General features: G+C 37.6%; 1 protein-coding gene across 1 annotated transcript; it reads right to left on the bottom strand.

Annotated features, from left to right (window-relative positions):
- Positions 1–1,806: 1,806 nt before the first annotated feature.
- On the bottom strand, positions 1,807–15,519 carry PTPRC (protein tyrosine phosphatase, receptor type, C). Its single transcript, XM_009865725.1, has 19 exons — positions 15,501–15,519; positions 14,670–14,778; positions 13,916–13,947; positions 13,109–13,224; positions 12,451–12,541; positions 12,284–12,360; positions 12,005–12,041; positions 11,341–11,438; positions 10,347–10,472; positions 8,103–8,260; positions 7,361–7,496; positions 6,535–6,684; positions 5,990–6,080; positions 5,520–5,653; positions 4,386–4,520; positions 3,973–4,095; positions 3,380–3,558; positions 2,622–2,757; positions 1,807–2,269 (listed from the first exon to the last, which is right to left on the bottom strand). Exons 1-19 carry the CDS (start codon positions 15,517–15,519, stop codon positions 1,997–1,999), a joined length of 2,220 nt encoding a protein of 739 aa, XP_009864027.1. The 3' UTR covers positions 1,807–1,996.
- Positions 15,520–16,386: the final 867 nt, after the last annotated feature.

Below are 16,386 nucleotides of genomic sequence, written 5' to 3'. Positions count from 1 at the left end.
TTTAAGCCACACAAAATCCTTCGGAACTTTTAGAGCCCATGTGCTGCAGGAGCTTAAAAAGCTTCATTTCCCAAGGAATTTAAGTGTGTGAGTGCTCTCAGATTTACAGAACATGAAAATTTTGACTCAGTATTTGATTTGGGAATCTTTTTCACTTATTGCTAAAAGTGCTATAGGTAGCTGCACTGATCTCTTCATTTTGCTACCCGAACGGCTTTACCAGTGGACAAATCTTAGAAGAAGAAAAAGAAATTAATTGTTCCCTGTCATCCAGTGAGCACCACAGAGTCCCTCTGCACCCAAGGCTCTTTATCCTAAATTTTCTAATTTTGACACGTTCCTCTAAGAATAGCCAACAGACTTCAGACCCACTTTTTTTTTTTAATGTTTCCCTCTCACTTAGTTTCTTTTTCCACAGGTGACCCATCAGCTTTGTTAGCTGATCACACAACTTCAAGCTCAGAAGGAAGTTCAGGTGAGAGTCAAGGGGAACCCCCCTGCCTCTCTGACGGTTTGTTGCCATGTACTCAGCCAGGCTGCCAGGGAGCAGTTGTCTGAGCTAATAATTGTGAATACAATATTTTATCTGCAGTAACTGAAAAATTAGCTAACATTTTAAACAAGTGTCACTGTGCACATTACTTACATGGGTCTCTATTTTCAGTTGCGTTCTGCAAAGAGCAATCAGGAACATGCAGCATTAAACCAGAAGCACTGAATCTGCTGAGAGACTGTTCCTTCAAGCCAAAGAAAACAAAGTTTCCTTCCTCTTTATGAAGAGAATCATAGAATCATAGAATGGCCTAGGCTAGAAGGGACCTTAGAGATCATCTAGTCCAACCTCCCTGTCATGGGCAGGGACGCCACCTCTCTACTAGACCAGGCAACACATGGGGACCAAGCGGGAATCGAACCCGCGACCTCGGTGTTGGTCATCGTTGTCAGCACCGCGCTCAAACCACTGAATCGTGACACTTATCTGGGTTCACACACAGCTTTGTGAGAATTAAATGACGTGTTTTCCTACTGAAATCTTTAAGTTTCGTACATGGATGGGATAGCACAAGATTTTGTGCATTTAGGAGAAAAGGATCAGTTTGCAGGGTCCAACAGAAAAAATAATTTCCACCTTGTCAATTGTTAAGTTTTTTATTTGTTCTAAAAACAGTAGGCTAAAATCCAGCAAGAAACAGTAAAAATATCACAACAGTAACATACAAAACCTCGTAAGGAAAAAAAAATAATAAAAAAATTTGGTACCAATTAAAATCTACAAGGTTTGGAGAAAAATCATCTAAGTATTTTCCAATTCTGAAAACAGGTCAGATGCATTCATGGAAGCAGTCCCTTTAAATAAGAGTAAGCACAAGAAATAGATGTGCAAGCACATAGTACTTTAAGCCCTAAGAGTAAACAGAATGTTTCTTCTGTCCAAATAGTTGCCATCATTCAAATGCCAATCTCCAAACTCTTCGAGTCTTAACACCGAAATCTCAGATTAATATATGTGGAGCAACAAGGACATCTTGAGGCAAGTAAGAAAAATGCAAAAATTTCTATTCCACATTGATACAGAAGGACTTACAGATTCTCCAAAAATCTGAATTCCTTGGACTTGCTACATGAGGTAAACCACAAGCTCTTAAAACTGTTCGGCAAAGTTGGTCAGAGTCGCTTTTCCCTTTGACATGGATGTTGAAAAATTTTCCTGCCCACTGCTCATGTTTTTAAAAGAAAAAGTATAAAAATAGTGAAAAGGTTTCTGAGGAAGTATTAAATGCAAATCTACACAAAAATTAAACTTTCACAGTTCTTTGTGTCTCTCTCTGCAAGTTTCAAGTATTCCTTTAAATTTGTACCTTTGAAAAGCTGATATAACAGTAAACATTTTCCAAATAAAAAAAAAAAGATGGGAACAGGAAGAAATCTTATCTTTCTTACTTTGGGTTTGGTTTTTTTTGCACGTGAAGAAACACTTTTTTTTTCACTATAGCCTCTAAGTTAGAACTGGAGTTGTGGGGCCGTTTGTAGAGCTTTCTGTTCCTTTAGTGCCACCTGCAGCCTTAGAATCATCACATACTTCAGTAGGCTCATTTTCCTCCGGTGTTGCTGGGTTAAGATCAATCGTGATCAGATCCGTTTCCTGATCTGTTTTTTCTACTTCACTGCAAAATTCAACCTTATCTTCCTTGTGGCTGTTCTTCTTTATTTGTCCATTCTGTGCAGGGTAGATACCAGCAATGGTGTCATACAGAAATTGGTAATGTTCCTTAAAGAGAAGAACTTAGTATGAACGGAGTGCTCAGAATGCAAGAATAAATCAATTCTTTCTTTGTTTTCATAAATTTTAGAAATGTAATGTGTAGTTGAACAAGCTATGAAGCAGCTTCCACAGATTTTGACATGCAGAATGTTGCTTCTATGGTTTATTCTGATTTCATGTCTGTGTAACGTCTCTATAACTGCCTGCGTCTGACTTCTGAGTTGTTACTCAACCCTTTTCGTTCACAAAGTACCAAAAATATGTTTTATAGAGTACCCAGGTTGTAAACAACACATATTTTAGTGACCATGATAATTAATCTCATAATTTTTTCTCGTAATTCATAAGATTTACTTACAAAGGTGGAGACCACTCCCAGCCTGGTGCGACGAAGAGCTTTTACTACTTGGAAAACATCTATTACTTCTTCTATTTCGGCACTCTCCAAGAGGGTCATTAAGGCACAAAATACACCGGTCTGCTGGGATCCATCGCTAGAAGATGATGTAAAATGTACACGTAAATTTAAAACGGAAAATCAGCAAGCCCTCTGACTAAATGTCAAATTTATGTCAATGTTTACATTAAATTTCCAAAACGTTTTTTACTGGACTGAAATTGTTACATGTAATATACATAGGACACACAAAAGACATAGTTTATCTAGAGGCTACCTGGATCTCACGTGGGTCAGAGAGAAATTAGAAGCTTCGGGCTTACAGTCTCACCAACTGTTAGCAGGATTATCCTCTGATATAGATGCTATGCAAAGCTATTCCTGGAAATGGTCCTAAAAAAGTGGGTTTATGTAAGGGAGCTCTGCTCTGCTGGATCCTCATATCAGTAGCACACTGCAAGAGCACTCTGACCTAGCATTTCTTCTCAAACATGTACCAGGCAATAGCAGCCAGCTCTGACCACCTACTCCACACCCTTGCTTGCCACTAAAATTAAAAACATCAAGCTTGAGCGATTCCAGGAATCTTCCAGGGAGAGAGCTGAGTCTCCGGGCACGTGGAAAGGCTTGGGCGAAAAGTCAGGCATCCCAAAGCTGCGGTTGCTGCGTTTATCCAGAACTTAGAGCTAGGTTACAGTACATGCTAAATTCAAACCCACCGGCAGTGGATGACGAGCGGGACACTGCGGGTACTTCTGCTGTCCTCAGCGCCTGCTCTGGCTGGGAGTTTTTGTTTAAGGCTGAGAATCATGCTGACTAAATCTTTGGGGGTTTCCGGAACATCCAAGCCACTCCACTTGTGATATTGATACTGATACACCTTCTGTGTGTCTTTTGTCTGAAAAATAGCAGTGGAGATGTAGTCAACGTTCAGGGTAAAAAAAAGATTGACATGGTACATCTATTGCAGCTGATTTACAGAAGGAAAATTATATTCCCGAGGAAATGCATGGTGGTGTGAGTTCTGTCTCATGAATATGAAGTAGGTAGACATCCAAGCTTTGTTCAAAGCACAACAGACAGCTGACCTCCCGAAACTCCACTACCACCATCTCAGCAATTCATTAAATGGGAAATCTGAGCTCATTTATAGCATTTATCATGATTGGCTGCTGGTCTGGAAGAGCAAAATATTTCCATTTCTCAGAGCAGGAGGTAAGTGCAGTGGGAACTATCCCGTCTTTCTTTAGGCTAAGTTTATAGCATTAACAAATTTCAAACTCCCTTCTAGAATTTGCAAAGAAAAGTTTACCTTCAGATGTGTAACATCAAAGGCACGTATGGTATAGCTCTGACAACAGTTGACATCTGTCATTTGAACTTCTATGCCATCGTATGTCTGTTTTCCTTCTCCCCAGTACTGTGCACAAAGTTCCTAAAACAAGTAAAAGTATGAGTCAGTGTTTACCATTTGAACCTTTTATTTTATCTTCCACACACACTTACAAAATGTAGTGACTTCAAAGCAGCTGGAGTGTCATTGTATTTGAAAATACGGCATCGTGCACTCTTCCCCTCAAGAATTCATTCACAATTAAGAATGTAAATAATAGAAAGAATTGTATTGGAAATCCAAATTCCTCACCCTAACAGGCTTAGCCGGAGGAAAGGAATGAGAAAGTGCAGTGCAGTGTGTTCTTTGCACATAGAGGACGATGCCCTCACCTGATCTCCTTCTTTCAGCTCTGTCAGCATAACAATGACTTTGACTCTTCTTTGGAAAACCATTTGCCAGAAGTCAGAGATAGTTTCCTGCAGCGGCCCCTGTGTTGCAATCATGGCTTTTGGACCCCAGTAGCCCTGTAAAAGAAATTTTTACTTATTTTTTTTTTAAATGCATTTGAAATGTGATTGTTAAACAACAAGACTCATTGTCATTTAAAGGATACCCAGTGAAATATAGTAACAGACCCTTTTATTCATAGGGAAAATATGCCACTAGGTAATGGCCTTACAGGAATTCTGCAAGCCAAATGACTTTAAACTCAATTCTTCTAATAACAGTATCACTTCCAGGTTGACAGCAAGGTATACCAACGCTGCAGTGAGTGAAAACTCATGCTGCCATTTTCTGCAAAGCATATTTTTTTAGGAGCTAAAACATTTAATTCTACATAGTTGTTTAATTTGAGATTTGAGCACCAAGAAATTGAGAATTGCACATGAAGGTTGTGCACAAGTCAGTTCACGCTGAGCTACCCGATCATAAAAAATACATTTACTGTGAAGAGCTATCCTAACTGTGCAGCATTTGAAAAGATTCAGATAAATATAATTTAGCTTGTAATTCCATTAAAATCTGTTAGTCCATTAGTGACCAGTAACGGCTCTCCTTTTGGAGGTATATATGATAACAAATAACTGATGGCCCCATTTTTTACCAGTAGGGTTTTGTACATGTGTGTAACTCTACTCATATTTCACCAACACAAAAAACATTAATACGGATCGACCTGTAGGAAGATGCCCACTAAGAGAAATACATGTTAGCACAAGTCAGTTTGAAAGCTAGCATTTTTAAACCTAACACACACACACAGAAAAAAGTGTTTCTATCGTTAGCCTCGCTATTTGAGGTTGCACAAAGACTATATAAGGGGAGAAAAGATTCGACTTATCACTGCAGCAAAACGTAGAAGATTTTGGCGACTGAAACCATACGTAGATTTGCCAACCGACTGTCACATCTTTCCCCCTTAGGTATATTGGGAAACTACTAAGAGAATCAGAACTGAAGCTAGAATACAGTTTTATTGGAAAGCTCATGAAATACTTCTAGAGGATTCTCTAAATACATACAGTTACGTAGGAAGCGTTGATGTATTTGCTCGATTCCTCGCAGTCGCTGTCCTCGTCGGAGGAATCGTCTGAATCTCGCTCACCCTCCTTACCGTATTCATCTTCATGCCTGATGGGCACGCGGTTAAAGTCATCTGCAGGAGACAAAGTGTCACCACTGGGCTGCTGGGGTACAGCATCAGAGGGGAGGCTGTCCCTGCATGTGCAGGGGGGGAAACAGGCAGAGAAAGGCCAGTTCTTTCACGACAGACAGCAGAACAAAGGCTGCTTTATTGGAAATAAACACCCCCAAGAAGTCACGTTTTAAAAAGTTCAGATCTTTTTTTTAAAAACATTATGGAGAAGTTCCTAATTTTTTGTTGAGGAAATCATTCAAATATTATCTTAGTAAGGTAATTTACTGTGCGCATCTTTTCCACAGTTTAGTGGGTTTTCTTACAGAAGATAACAGGTTCATGGAAAATACTTACATGGAATTATGTTGGCATTCCTATTTTTGCTTTTATTTTCCTCACGGTTTCCAGTGTTCTGCGTCCGCCACCCCTTATAGGAAGGTAACCTCTAAAGAAAGAGAACATTTGATATAAAAGGCAACCCCTAAAGAAAGAGAACTTTTTATATTATGCTTGATTAAAGTGATTCCTGAGATCACTGTCACCTCTGGACACCTCCCATCCAGTCTTCAGCTCCCAGCACCTCACCTGTTAATTTAATTCTTTAAACTTTGGTCACATCTGGACAACCGTTTTAAAGTTCCTGCTATACTGAGTACAGAAAATCATGCACACAGAGACAAGTAATATTTCTGTGCTCATCACCTTTGATAAAAACACTAACATCAAAAGCAGGAATAAAATTCTATTAATTAACAGCTTTTTTTTTTTTCCATAAAAGTAGAGAAACTGTTTCTGTGCCAGAAAAATAAAGTAGCGCAGAAGTGATCTATTATGTAGGGTATCTATCTCACAACTTTCTAACCTAAGTGGGAGGTAAGGGCACTCGAGTGTTTATTTACCTGAAACTCTGCCTCCAGCAGAGAAGGATCGCTCGGAGGATCTTTTCTCTTCAGATTGTTAAGATAGGAATGCAGTTCCGAGATATTGACCTCTGTTTCTCCATACTGATTGTATTCCACTAGTGCTTGGTGGATAAGGATGTACTGTGACTGGTGTTTCCCATTTTGAGGGTTTAAAAAGGAAGTTATTAAAGAGTTAATATATATATATACTTTTTTAAACCACTATAAGACATTATATACTCCCATGATGTTATTAGCATTAATAGTATTAAACATTAATGTTAAATAGGCATTAAGTACAGTTATTGAAAATGAGAGTGGCTTCCAAATTCGACATTTTGGAGCTCATTTAATGTGCTGGAGGAAAAATGTTCTGCAAATAAATGCAACGCCATTCAAGAAATACGCAATTGAGGTCTGAAAGATCTGCAAAATAACTAAGTTAAAAACGTGCATTGCATCAGTCCGTAACTCTTGTTATGCTCTCAACACAACTGAAAATCCCACATAGACACTGTTTGTAGAATTTGAAAACCAAGTCTGACTATTCAAGTTTGACTTTGCATTTGTGAATCGCATGGCAAAATCCCGGATGATCAAATCTAAAATGTTCTTCTTGGCTTCCTTTTTTAAAGTCTAGACTTCAAAAGATGGAAGCTTCTAAAACCGGAAAACTGTGTTGGAAGTTTTTCTTTCAATATCTTTCAGAAACATAGCTTCTGTGAACAACTTGGGCTGAACTGTAGCAATAGTCAAGACTGACAAGTCTTGATGAAGCCCTTGCAAAGGACAGTTCTACACTATTGGAGCTTTAGTGAGATACCTCTACTTGAACCATGAGGCACCGCTGCCGACGCAGCTTCACGACGTAGCCATAAACGTCCACTCTGCCTTCGGCATCCAGCCCCTCCAGCATGGCATCGATTCCGATGTATGTCCCAGTGCGCCCCACACCGGCGCTGCGAAGCACAAAAAGGGGGTTTTGTCACTGAGACGGAACGGCACCTCCCAGTCCTGCTCCGAGAGGAGAGCAGGCAGTGTGAGAGCGAAAAGGAAAAAAGTTTAATAATGGGATATGAAGCAAGTGAAAACGGTTCTCGCTGTAAATTAATCAGTAACACAAACAATGACGAGTTTGTATTTTAAGCATCTTTTAATGGAAGTAACGCCAGTATAGCTAAATATGGTGCTTATGCCCCTAGGAGCCCAATGTTTATCCGGATGTTTTCCAAAAGTCCAAAAGTCTGTGTATCCTCGGATTTTATTGACCTGAATATCCTTCAGATGCTTCAGAAAACAGGTCTTCTTAAGTATCTTTGCCTGCTTCATAGAATCATAGAACAATTCAGGTTGGAAAAGACCCTTGGGATCATCGAGTCCAACCATTAACCCTACACTACAAGTTCACCCCTAAACCATATCACTCAATCCTACACCATATCACCCCTATCAAGTCACAAAATTTGGGAGCAACAAAATACTTTTGCCGGCTCCCTTTTCTAAATAGCTTCACTCCATGATCATTTAACATCAACTTTTTTTTTAAAAGAATAATATATATTTACCTGCAATGAACCACTATTGGGCCACTAAAAAAGTTGCTGAGAGCATTAACTCTGCGCCGGAGTTTCAGAAGGAGATGCGGATCCTCAGGGACTCCATGGTCTGGCCAGCTTGTGAACTGAATATGAGTGACATCTCTTCCAGTTGTTCTTTCTCTTCCCTAGGAGAAGTGTGTGTTGTTGGTTTTTTTAATATATTTATATATGCAAAACCCAAATCAAGTGCAGATATACAAAGCAGATATAAAACAAAGGCAACAGTCATCAAATGCCAAAACAAGAATTTACAAGTGCGCTGAATTGTAATCCCAACGGTCTTTCTGGTCAAGATATTTTTCATATTCAATTTTAATTTTAAAGCATCAATGAATTAGGAGTATAGAATAACTCCAACAGAGGACAAGCAGGATGTTCAAAGTGTTGCTAAAAAAATGTTCTTCTTAGGTTAAACTATGGTCCAGACTATAATATGCCTCCCCACTCTATTCATAAACAATTTGGCCAGTGTATAGCTCTCACGACTTCAGAGATGAAGGTCAGTAATTCTCTTATGTCTCTTAGGAGCAGCCTGCTGATGATACAATAGACTTGCTTTAAAAAAAAAAAATTTAACTGCAATTCAGACTTCTACCATTTAGAAATAAATACAAAAACCCTATGATTTTCAGTAAGACTGACTCAAATCACTTGATTAAAGCTTAAATCATGCCAAGTCTTGAGTCCTGCTTTCACATGCTGCTGCTAGATTAAAAGAGAGGACATCTATTTTGATGACCATGATTACAAAGCAAAATGAGAAAGACATCTCGATGGTATTCTTTTACTGTCTGAGAATTAGTATGGGCATTTCCTCTGTAATTAACCCCCAAATTCTTACTCAGCACTGAAATATCCAGTTGTGGCAGAGTTACTTGCCATTCTTTCAGTAATTATATGTCATTAGTCCACCAGTGGTGCAGAAGTCTCCACTTTGTCACCAACACCTCCTTTTAAATTCCACAGCCAACATTCAGTTTTATCTATACCAATACGGTGTCTGCCGAACAGAGAGCCGACGGTTCTAAAAGTATCAATCTTCAACCTGCAGCAATCTCTCATTCTCAATGCCAGATTGTTGTAGTCACAGAGAAATGTTAATGGTTATAACGGTATACTTTGTTAATGGTTAATGGTTAATTCTTAACATCCTGATATTCTCACTGTCTTCACACTAAGTAAATTTTAATGCAAGATGAAAAATCAGAATAGGAATGTCCAGCTGTAATCAAGGACCAAGACGGGTGGAGTCTTATGCTTGTCTGTTTTGCTGAAGATCTGAAGATTTACTCCTTGAGCCTTAACGCTTTTTAAGGGAGTTTACCCTTTACTCTCGTATATTTTCACAAAGGGCCCAAGAGATGTGTTTCGCCTTGGACCGCAAATTTCGCTCTCAGTTACGCACAGAGCAACTAATGTGATTTCAGATGTATGAAAGAGAGCAATTAACCAGCCTTAATGATTCTACGTGTAGCCAAATGGTAGTTTTAAAACACTTATGTTTATAAATGCACCTGAGATAACCAGAATTTGTAATTCTCGCCCTGTTATCACAAGGGTAGATAATGGTGCTCTATGAGCCACACTGATTTTACTTGTGGAACGTTATGCTGAGATACACAGAAACCAGCAAAATTTCTGTGTTTAAGAATCATAGAATCATAAAACAATTCAGGTTGGAAAAGACCCTTGGGATCATCGAGTCAAACCATTGACCCTACACTACAAGTTCAACCCTAAACCACATCATCCAACACCACATCTAAGCGACACTTGAACACATCCAGGGATGGCAACTCAACCACCTCCCTAGGCAGCCTGTTCCAGTGTCTGACCACTCTTTCCGTGAAGAATTTCTTCCTAATGTCCAGCCTAAACTTGTCCTGTTGCAACAAGCTAAACATCTCAGAAAATCACTGTGTATTAGTTTTTGCACATATAACAGGATATTAACAGCTTCCTCTTCAATACAGATTCCAGAGTACTTAGGACAATACATTTTTATATTGGGAAATACACATCTAACTCATTTTTCTTGTAAGGAATATCACCCACATCTAAGAAGTTTTCTCTTAAACTACATGTTTCTTAGGAAAAACAGCAGAGCATCTTCCACTGGTCACTGACTCTTCTTTTAAAAGGACCTCTTAATGGCATCCAGAGTCTCCAAAGAGACACTCCAATTCCAGTCAGACTTTTAAATCAACTCACGTTTGTGATGCGTAGTTTTTGAATGACGTAGTCTGGACACGTTTTGCTTTCATTGATCGTCACAACAATGTCCCCATACGTTGCAGAGCTGTTCTCCATTGACGGCCAGTACTGGGCACATTTGTTCTATCAAGATATGAAGGCAGGTGAGAAGCACGACAGCAAAGAGTCGAGAGCTAGAAGAAAGCCTAATTTAAACCAGGTGGCAACTCAGTATAGATTTTCCAACTTCTCACAGGTCTTGTCCTCTCCTGGAAAGGCTGTCACACTGCTGAGGATGTCAGCGCTAAAGAAGTTTATGCCCATGGAATTCGACTTGGAAGGTAAAGAGGGGAAAAAATCCTGCAGCTGAAAAAGTGAATAGCTACTGCTGCTGTTGCCTGAAAAGTTTGCGGCTACTTCTATGGCTTCTTTTTCAGTCGATAGTGAGTGACGTTACTCCTACCTGCCTATAACATTAACTTGGGGATGCTATAAATCTGCATGCTGCCAACTTTTGTATCTTCAAAAGCAGTTAAAACAGCAGTTCTCCTTCTTCCTGCTGTACCTGGCATAAGGAACAAAAGCAAGCCAGAAGCACACAACCTTCCAGTTAAAGGAAGGGGAAAGGCAAGAGATTAAAAAAAAACAAAAAAACAAAAAAAACAAAAAAAAAAAAGAAACCCCAAAACTATTCTGTCTAGGATTTACTGAGGGTAACAAGATAACAGACAAGAGGAAAATACAAACCATACTTCTTATGACTGTAAGGAGCTAGGGTTCTACCTTGAGCCCTTTTCTGGATTTAGCTATGACTAAAGAGACTTTATCTGATAAGACTGGTTATTGCATAAGGCAACACTGCTTTGACATCCTTTCCAGCACTGAGAACAGCAAAGAATGAAAATAAAGCGCCAAGAAGAAAATGTAATTCACCACAGCAGAGCAATCCATTCTGTTTTAAGACAAAAGAAGGGTGGAAAGATAGGTGGGTGGGTGGGGGAACGTTTCTCACCCTCTTTCCTTCCTCACAGCGGGTCACCATGACAATAATTGTTGCCTTCTGCTCCCAGATCATCCTCCAGAAATCATCTGTGGTTTCATCCTTGGGGCCTAGCAGGAGATATTTTAAGGGACTTTTTCAGAGCGCAGCTACCCGAAAAAACACTCGCGTTCTTGCCATGCTCAGCCACGCAGTCCGAAAAACTAACCAGATGCCACGCAAAGAGCAGCCCCACACTTGATTTCATTATGAGAGCTGCCATTAGGCTGCCAGGTTTTAAAAGGCTCGTATGGATCGTTAGTGCATAGCTGGGAAATCCAAGAAATTTTGGCATAAAATTATACATCATGGGACATCTGCCATCTTCGCAAAATTGTAAGTCATCCCTAAATTTATACATCATGAGAAATCTGCCTTTGAAGTACAATATCTTCATCTTCACAAAATATCTTCATCTTCACAATATTCACCATTTCTTAATCTTCATCTTTCACAACATAATATCTTCATCTTTACAAAATTCCCTACGCAAAAACCCCACTGGTAACTTTTTCATATTGCATTTCAAAAATGTCAGATTTTCAATTTTTCTTAAAATTTGCTAATACTTCTTTGCTACTTTCTAACAGAAAAAAATAGAATAAAGAAAATGTACTCTTTTAAGGTTAAAACTTACCTTGTGCAGCAATGTATTTTCTTGGTTCTTTGAAGCCCTATAAAAAGCATAATGTTATCAGCTTTTAGAAAGGAAGCACGAACAATTTAAAAGATTTGCAACTTTAAAAATCAGTTTAGCATGCAACACTCCAATAATACTAAATACACTGCAAAGATTGAAAGAACCTAAATGGAAACCCTCAAAGGCGTTTGACGCATGAAAAGCACAGACTACAGAATTGTTTTGATATCACCGAAGACTTTTTTCCTTCTTTTTTTTTAAGCAGAAGTCACTCACATCAATATAACTTGCATTGATATAGTCTGATCCTGGGTCTCCTGGGATCTCTGAGAGCTCTACACGGTTATGATCATCTGTTTAAATAATTTAGAACAAATGAATTATATTATGTCAAGAGAAAACAAATAGTAATTAGGAGTGCAAAATCTGTAACAAATACTCACATGGAAGGATGTCGATGTAACGGTTCTTGTTCTGGTTATAGCTTTTTTTTGCCTCCTTTATTGAAAATTTAGTGAAAACCCTAGGAATACTCTGTAAAATATGGTATTTCTTTTATTAGGTAAGCATATATTTAAAATAGCTTCTACTATATTTTCTACTATATTTAAAAGAGCTTCTACTTGCAGTCAAATTATATGAATGAAATTTAATTTCTTTCATATGATACTACTATATGATACCAAATTTTTTTCCCTTAATATAAATAATATGTATCTCCACAATTACATAATATTTTTATCCCCGTGGCTATGCAGTAAGAGAGGGTATTAAAAACATGCATTCAAAGGGAGTTTAGAAGGAGAAGTATTTAGATTGTGTATTTTATATTTTCACCAAAAAACATCCTCAAGGGAAAAAAAAATTGTACTATCATCTTGTAATGAGTAACAAAATTAAAATTATAATGGTAACAAATTATAACGGTAACAAAATTAACTGAAGCTTATTTAACTTTAGATGAGAATTCACTCCCTTTTCTAGATTCTTATGGTTTTTTTATTTATTTCTAATGAGTGCATATACTTCAAACATGGTTTTAAACAGAATTCTTCCAACCACCTGGCTACAAATCTGATGTATTTTGAACCAATGACAAACCTGAAATTCATCCAAGAAAAGTCTTCCTTCGTCAGCAATCTTCCTCTTGTACGTGTCCAGCAAGTGCTCCGAAAGTATTGGGTCTATGTTCAGAAGTTGTCTGTCATCATCTTTAACTGTGTAAATACATCAAACCCTTAGCACTTACTTGGAAAACGTAAATTACATTTCAGTAAACGTGATGCTTGAATTGCCAGATAAATTAATAAAAGGACAAACCTCTATTTTAACCAAGTATGTTTATTTTTTAAAAAAAAACTTTACTTTTTTAACAAGCTTGTGTCTAAGCAAACAGATTTGAATATCAAATATTACCTCTCATTTAATGTAGTTAATGCCTATGGGCTGGAATGACATAAATTACGCTTTTCTTGAAGTTTTCTAGTATTAACTGATTCTGCCTTTCTTCACAGGCTTCGAAATGTTGTGCAAAATGTTGCACGTAATAGTTTGCAGGCTTTGGGGTCTGAAAGCCTTTAAAATTTTGCTGTAAAAACTGGGCTACGTTTACATTCTTGCTTTGAAAAAGGTGCACAGGAAAGGGAAATTTTGGTGGAAGCTGCATTTGATTCCAGACTTATTCTCAGGATCAAACTTATTACAATCATTTTCTGGGATAACAAAGTTGGTTTTGTAACTAAACAATAAATAAGAGGTTTTCAAACACTGATAAACTTTCAGTTCATTTAAGTATTTATATCCATATATATGTATTTAAGCATTCATATCTATTTAAGTATTTATATCCACAGCAGCAAGACGCGCGACTATTTTATTTCCACTTGCGAATTATATGATGGTACTCACCTGCAACAAGGTTTACGCCTTCAGAAGAATTGCTGGAAGAAGAAAAAGCATTTGTAAAAGCTTTGGCTAGTAAGACACATATTTGCTACGTATGATTATGACTATTTATAAAAGCATTTTGTATGAGAACACCAAGACTCCTCACAAACAGCAGGCGATGTTACAAGCTCTCTGTGAAACAAGAGTGCTACAACTGGGATTTGCAAGCCCTACACAGAGGTGGTTGGGATCTTTTTTTTCCTACTCTGAGACTATCAGAGGGAAGAAACAAGGGAATCCCATTAAACATCTTTACTGCTAACATAAATTTGTCTATTCCACCTGCAGCAAATGCAGATTTAGTTTCTTCAGTGGACTGACTGCTCACATCCCCTTTGCTTCTCTTGCTAAATAGATGAGAAAAAGCTAACACTACAGAAAATATAACAAAATCAAGTTGAAAAGGTTTTCCAAACATGAATATTTTTTAGCAAAATTAGTGACAAAACATTTTGTTCTAGCAGATCGGTTCTTTGCCCTGAGAAAGGGTACAGCAGAAAGATTTTAAATCTATTTCATTGTTTTTGCGTTGCTGGATAAACCACTAAAAACAGAGTTTCTCTTGAAAGAATTAAAAGGTAATAAGATGACTCTACCCAGGATTAACTTGTAACGTTTTTGCTAGATCTATTGGAAAATTTTGTGGAAAAAGAGAAATGTTTCCAGCCCCCCCCTCCCCCCTTATATAAGAGATGGAGAGAAACATGAAGCTTACTTAAGCTTTTTTTTGTGAAGATCATAGATTTTGTACAGAACCAGTAGTAAAGCAATTGATGTCACAACAATCAAGAACGCCAAGAACGTAATCAGGGCTTTAGAGTTATCTAGCAACAGAAAAAGAATACATTTATTATTTCTCAAATACATAATTAATGGCATTTAAAAATTACATTATTTTCGTGTTTCTGTTTTCTAAATCTGTATACTTCTAGAATCAGGGCTCATTGACTTTTTTTTTTTCTGGTGAAAATAAACACTCACAAATAATTGTTTAGTTAGTTTAAATCTGTGATACCAAAGTGCCAAAAATTTTTTAAGCTCACGGAAAAAAAAAAAGGAGGATATTTTATTTCTTCATTAAGAAAACTTTCTCTTAACCTCTCCACATCCACGTGTCAAAATGGTACAACTCCCTCTCTGGGTTGGCATTACCATGGTTGTCTCCTGCTCTGTGGGACCTCCCGATTTGGGAGCTGGGAATCCCTGACAAGTCACAGAGGTTCAGCTCCTGAAATGCAGGATCTCAACAGAGGAAATTAATCCTAAAGCAAGGAATTTAGGTCAGAGAAACCAAAGTCTAGTTGCATTCGGATGTTTTCTGAAGAAACCACAGCTGTGTAACAATTCTGAATTACAATCAATGACTCTTCAGCATGCTCTGTTACAAATATGCTGAATAAGGATATTAATTTTTCAAATGCAGATCAACTATTAACTATAAAAACAGGCAGTTCGGATATTTAATTAGGAACAACTGCAATGGAAACCGCAACTCACACTATTACTCTATACTATGCAAAAGAAGTAAAAATGCTGTATTACTTACATCTGGTTTTTATACTCATCTTTACTGGATTCCCTCTATCATGTCCATTATACACTAAGATCTGCACGCAGTGGGTGGGAATAATAGAGAAGTTAAGATACAACAAGTAAAAACATCTGCATTTTTTTGTAAGTGAACCAAAACGGATATTCAAAATATGGCCATTTATTTCCAATGAATCTACCTCATTGACAGCAGGATCTGCTGTCAATCTTTGTACAGCCACTTACTGTGCAGCTCAGAGTTCCACCCAAGTTACAGCAAGATCTGGATCCAAAAATATGTAGATGACTGGGAAAAATGTGCTAGTCAAGTAGGAAGCACATTTTACCAAATAAAAATCATAGAATCATAGAACAGTTTTGGGTGGAAGAGACCTTCAAGATCATCGAGTCCAACCTTTGTCCCAACCCTATCAGTTGTACCTCAAAGAAAAAAAAAAAAAATCTAACTCTTAAAAAATCAAAATCAAATCCGAAAAATAACGGTGCTTCAACAGTAAATGCACAGTCAACTGAATTGGATATTTTTAATAAAAATTCCTGCACGGGAAGTAATTAATAAAAGCTTAAATTACAGAAACCATTTTGTATATTTTGTATTTTGAAATAATCTGCTTTCTTGCAATGTTAACATTTGGGTACTTTAACTGGTGTTAAAATACTGACTTTGTTTAGATGTGGTTTTATGTCATGATATATACTACATTTATCCAATCTTTTAAGCTCCCTAAATAGAAATTCCTATCAGATTTAAACAGGCAGCTTGACGTTTGTCTGTCAAGTATTTCACACTTTTCTTGTGAAGAAAAATTAATCTTACGATTAAACATATATATTTCATACCAACCAGTGGAGAATACTAATGGGATTGAGTAATAGTGATT

The sequence above is a fragment of the Apaloderma vittatum genome, unplaced genomic scaffold, assembly GCF_000703405.1.
Source record: "Apaloderma vittatum isolate BGI_N311 unplaced genomic scaffold, ASM70340v1 scaffold4643, whole genome shotgun sequence".
Taxonomy (NCBI): Eukaryota; Metazoa; Chordata; class Aves; order Trogoniformes; family Trogonidae; genus Apaloderma; species Apaloderma vittatum.
The sequence above is the reverse complement of the archived record's forward strand: the minus strand, read 5'-3'. Positions and strand labels throughout refer to the sequence as shown.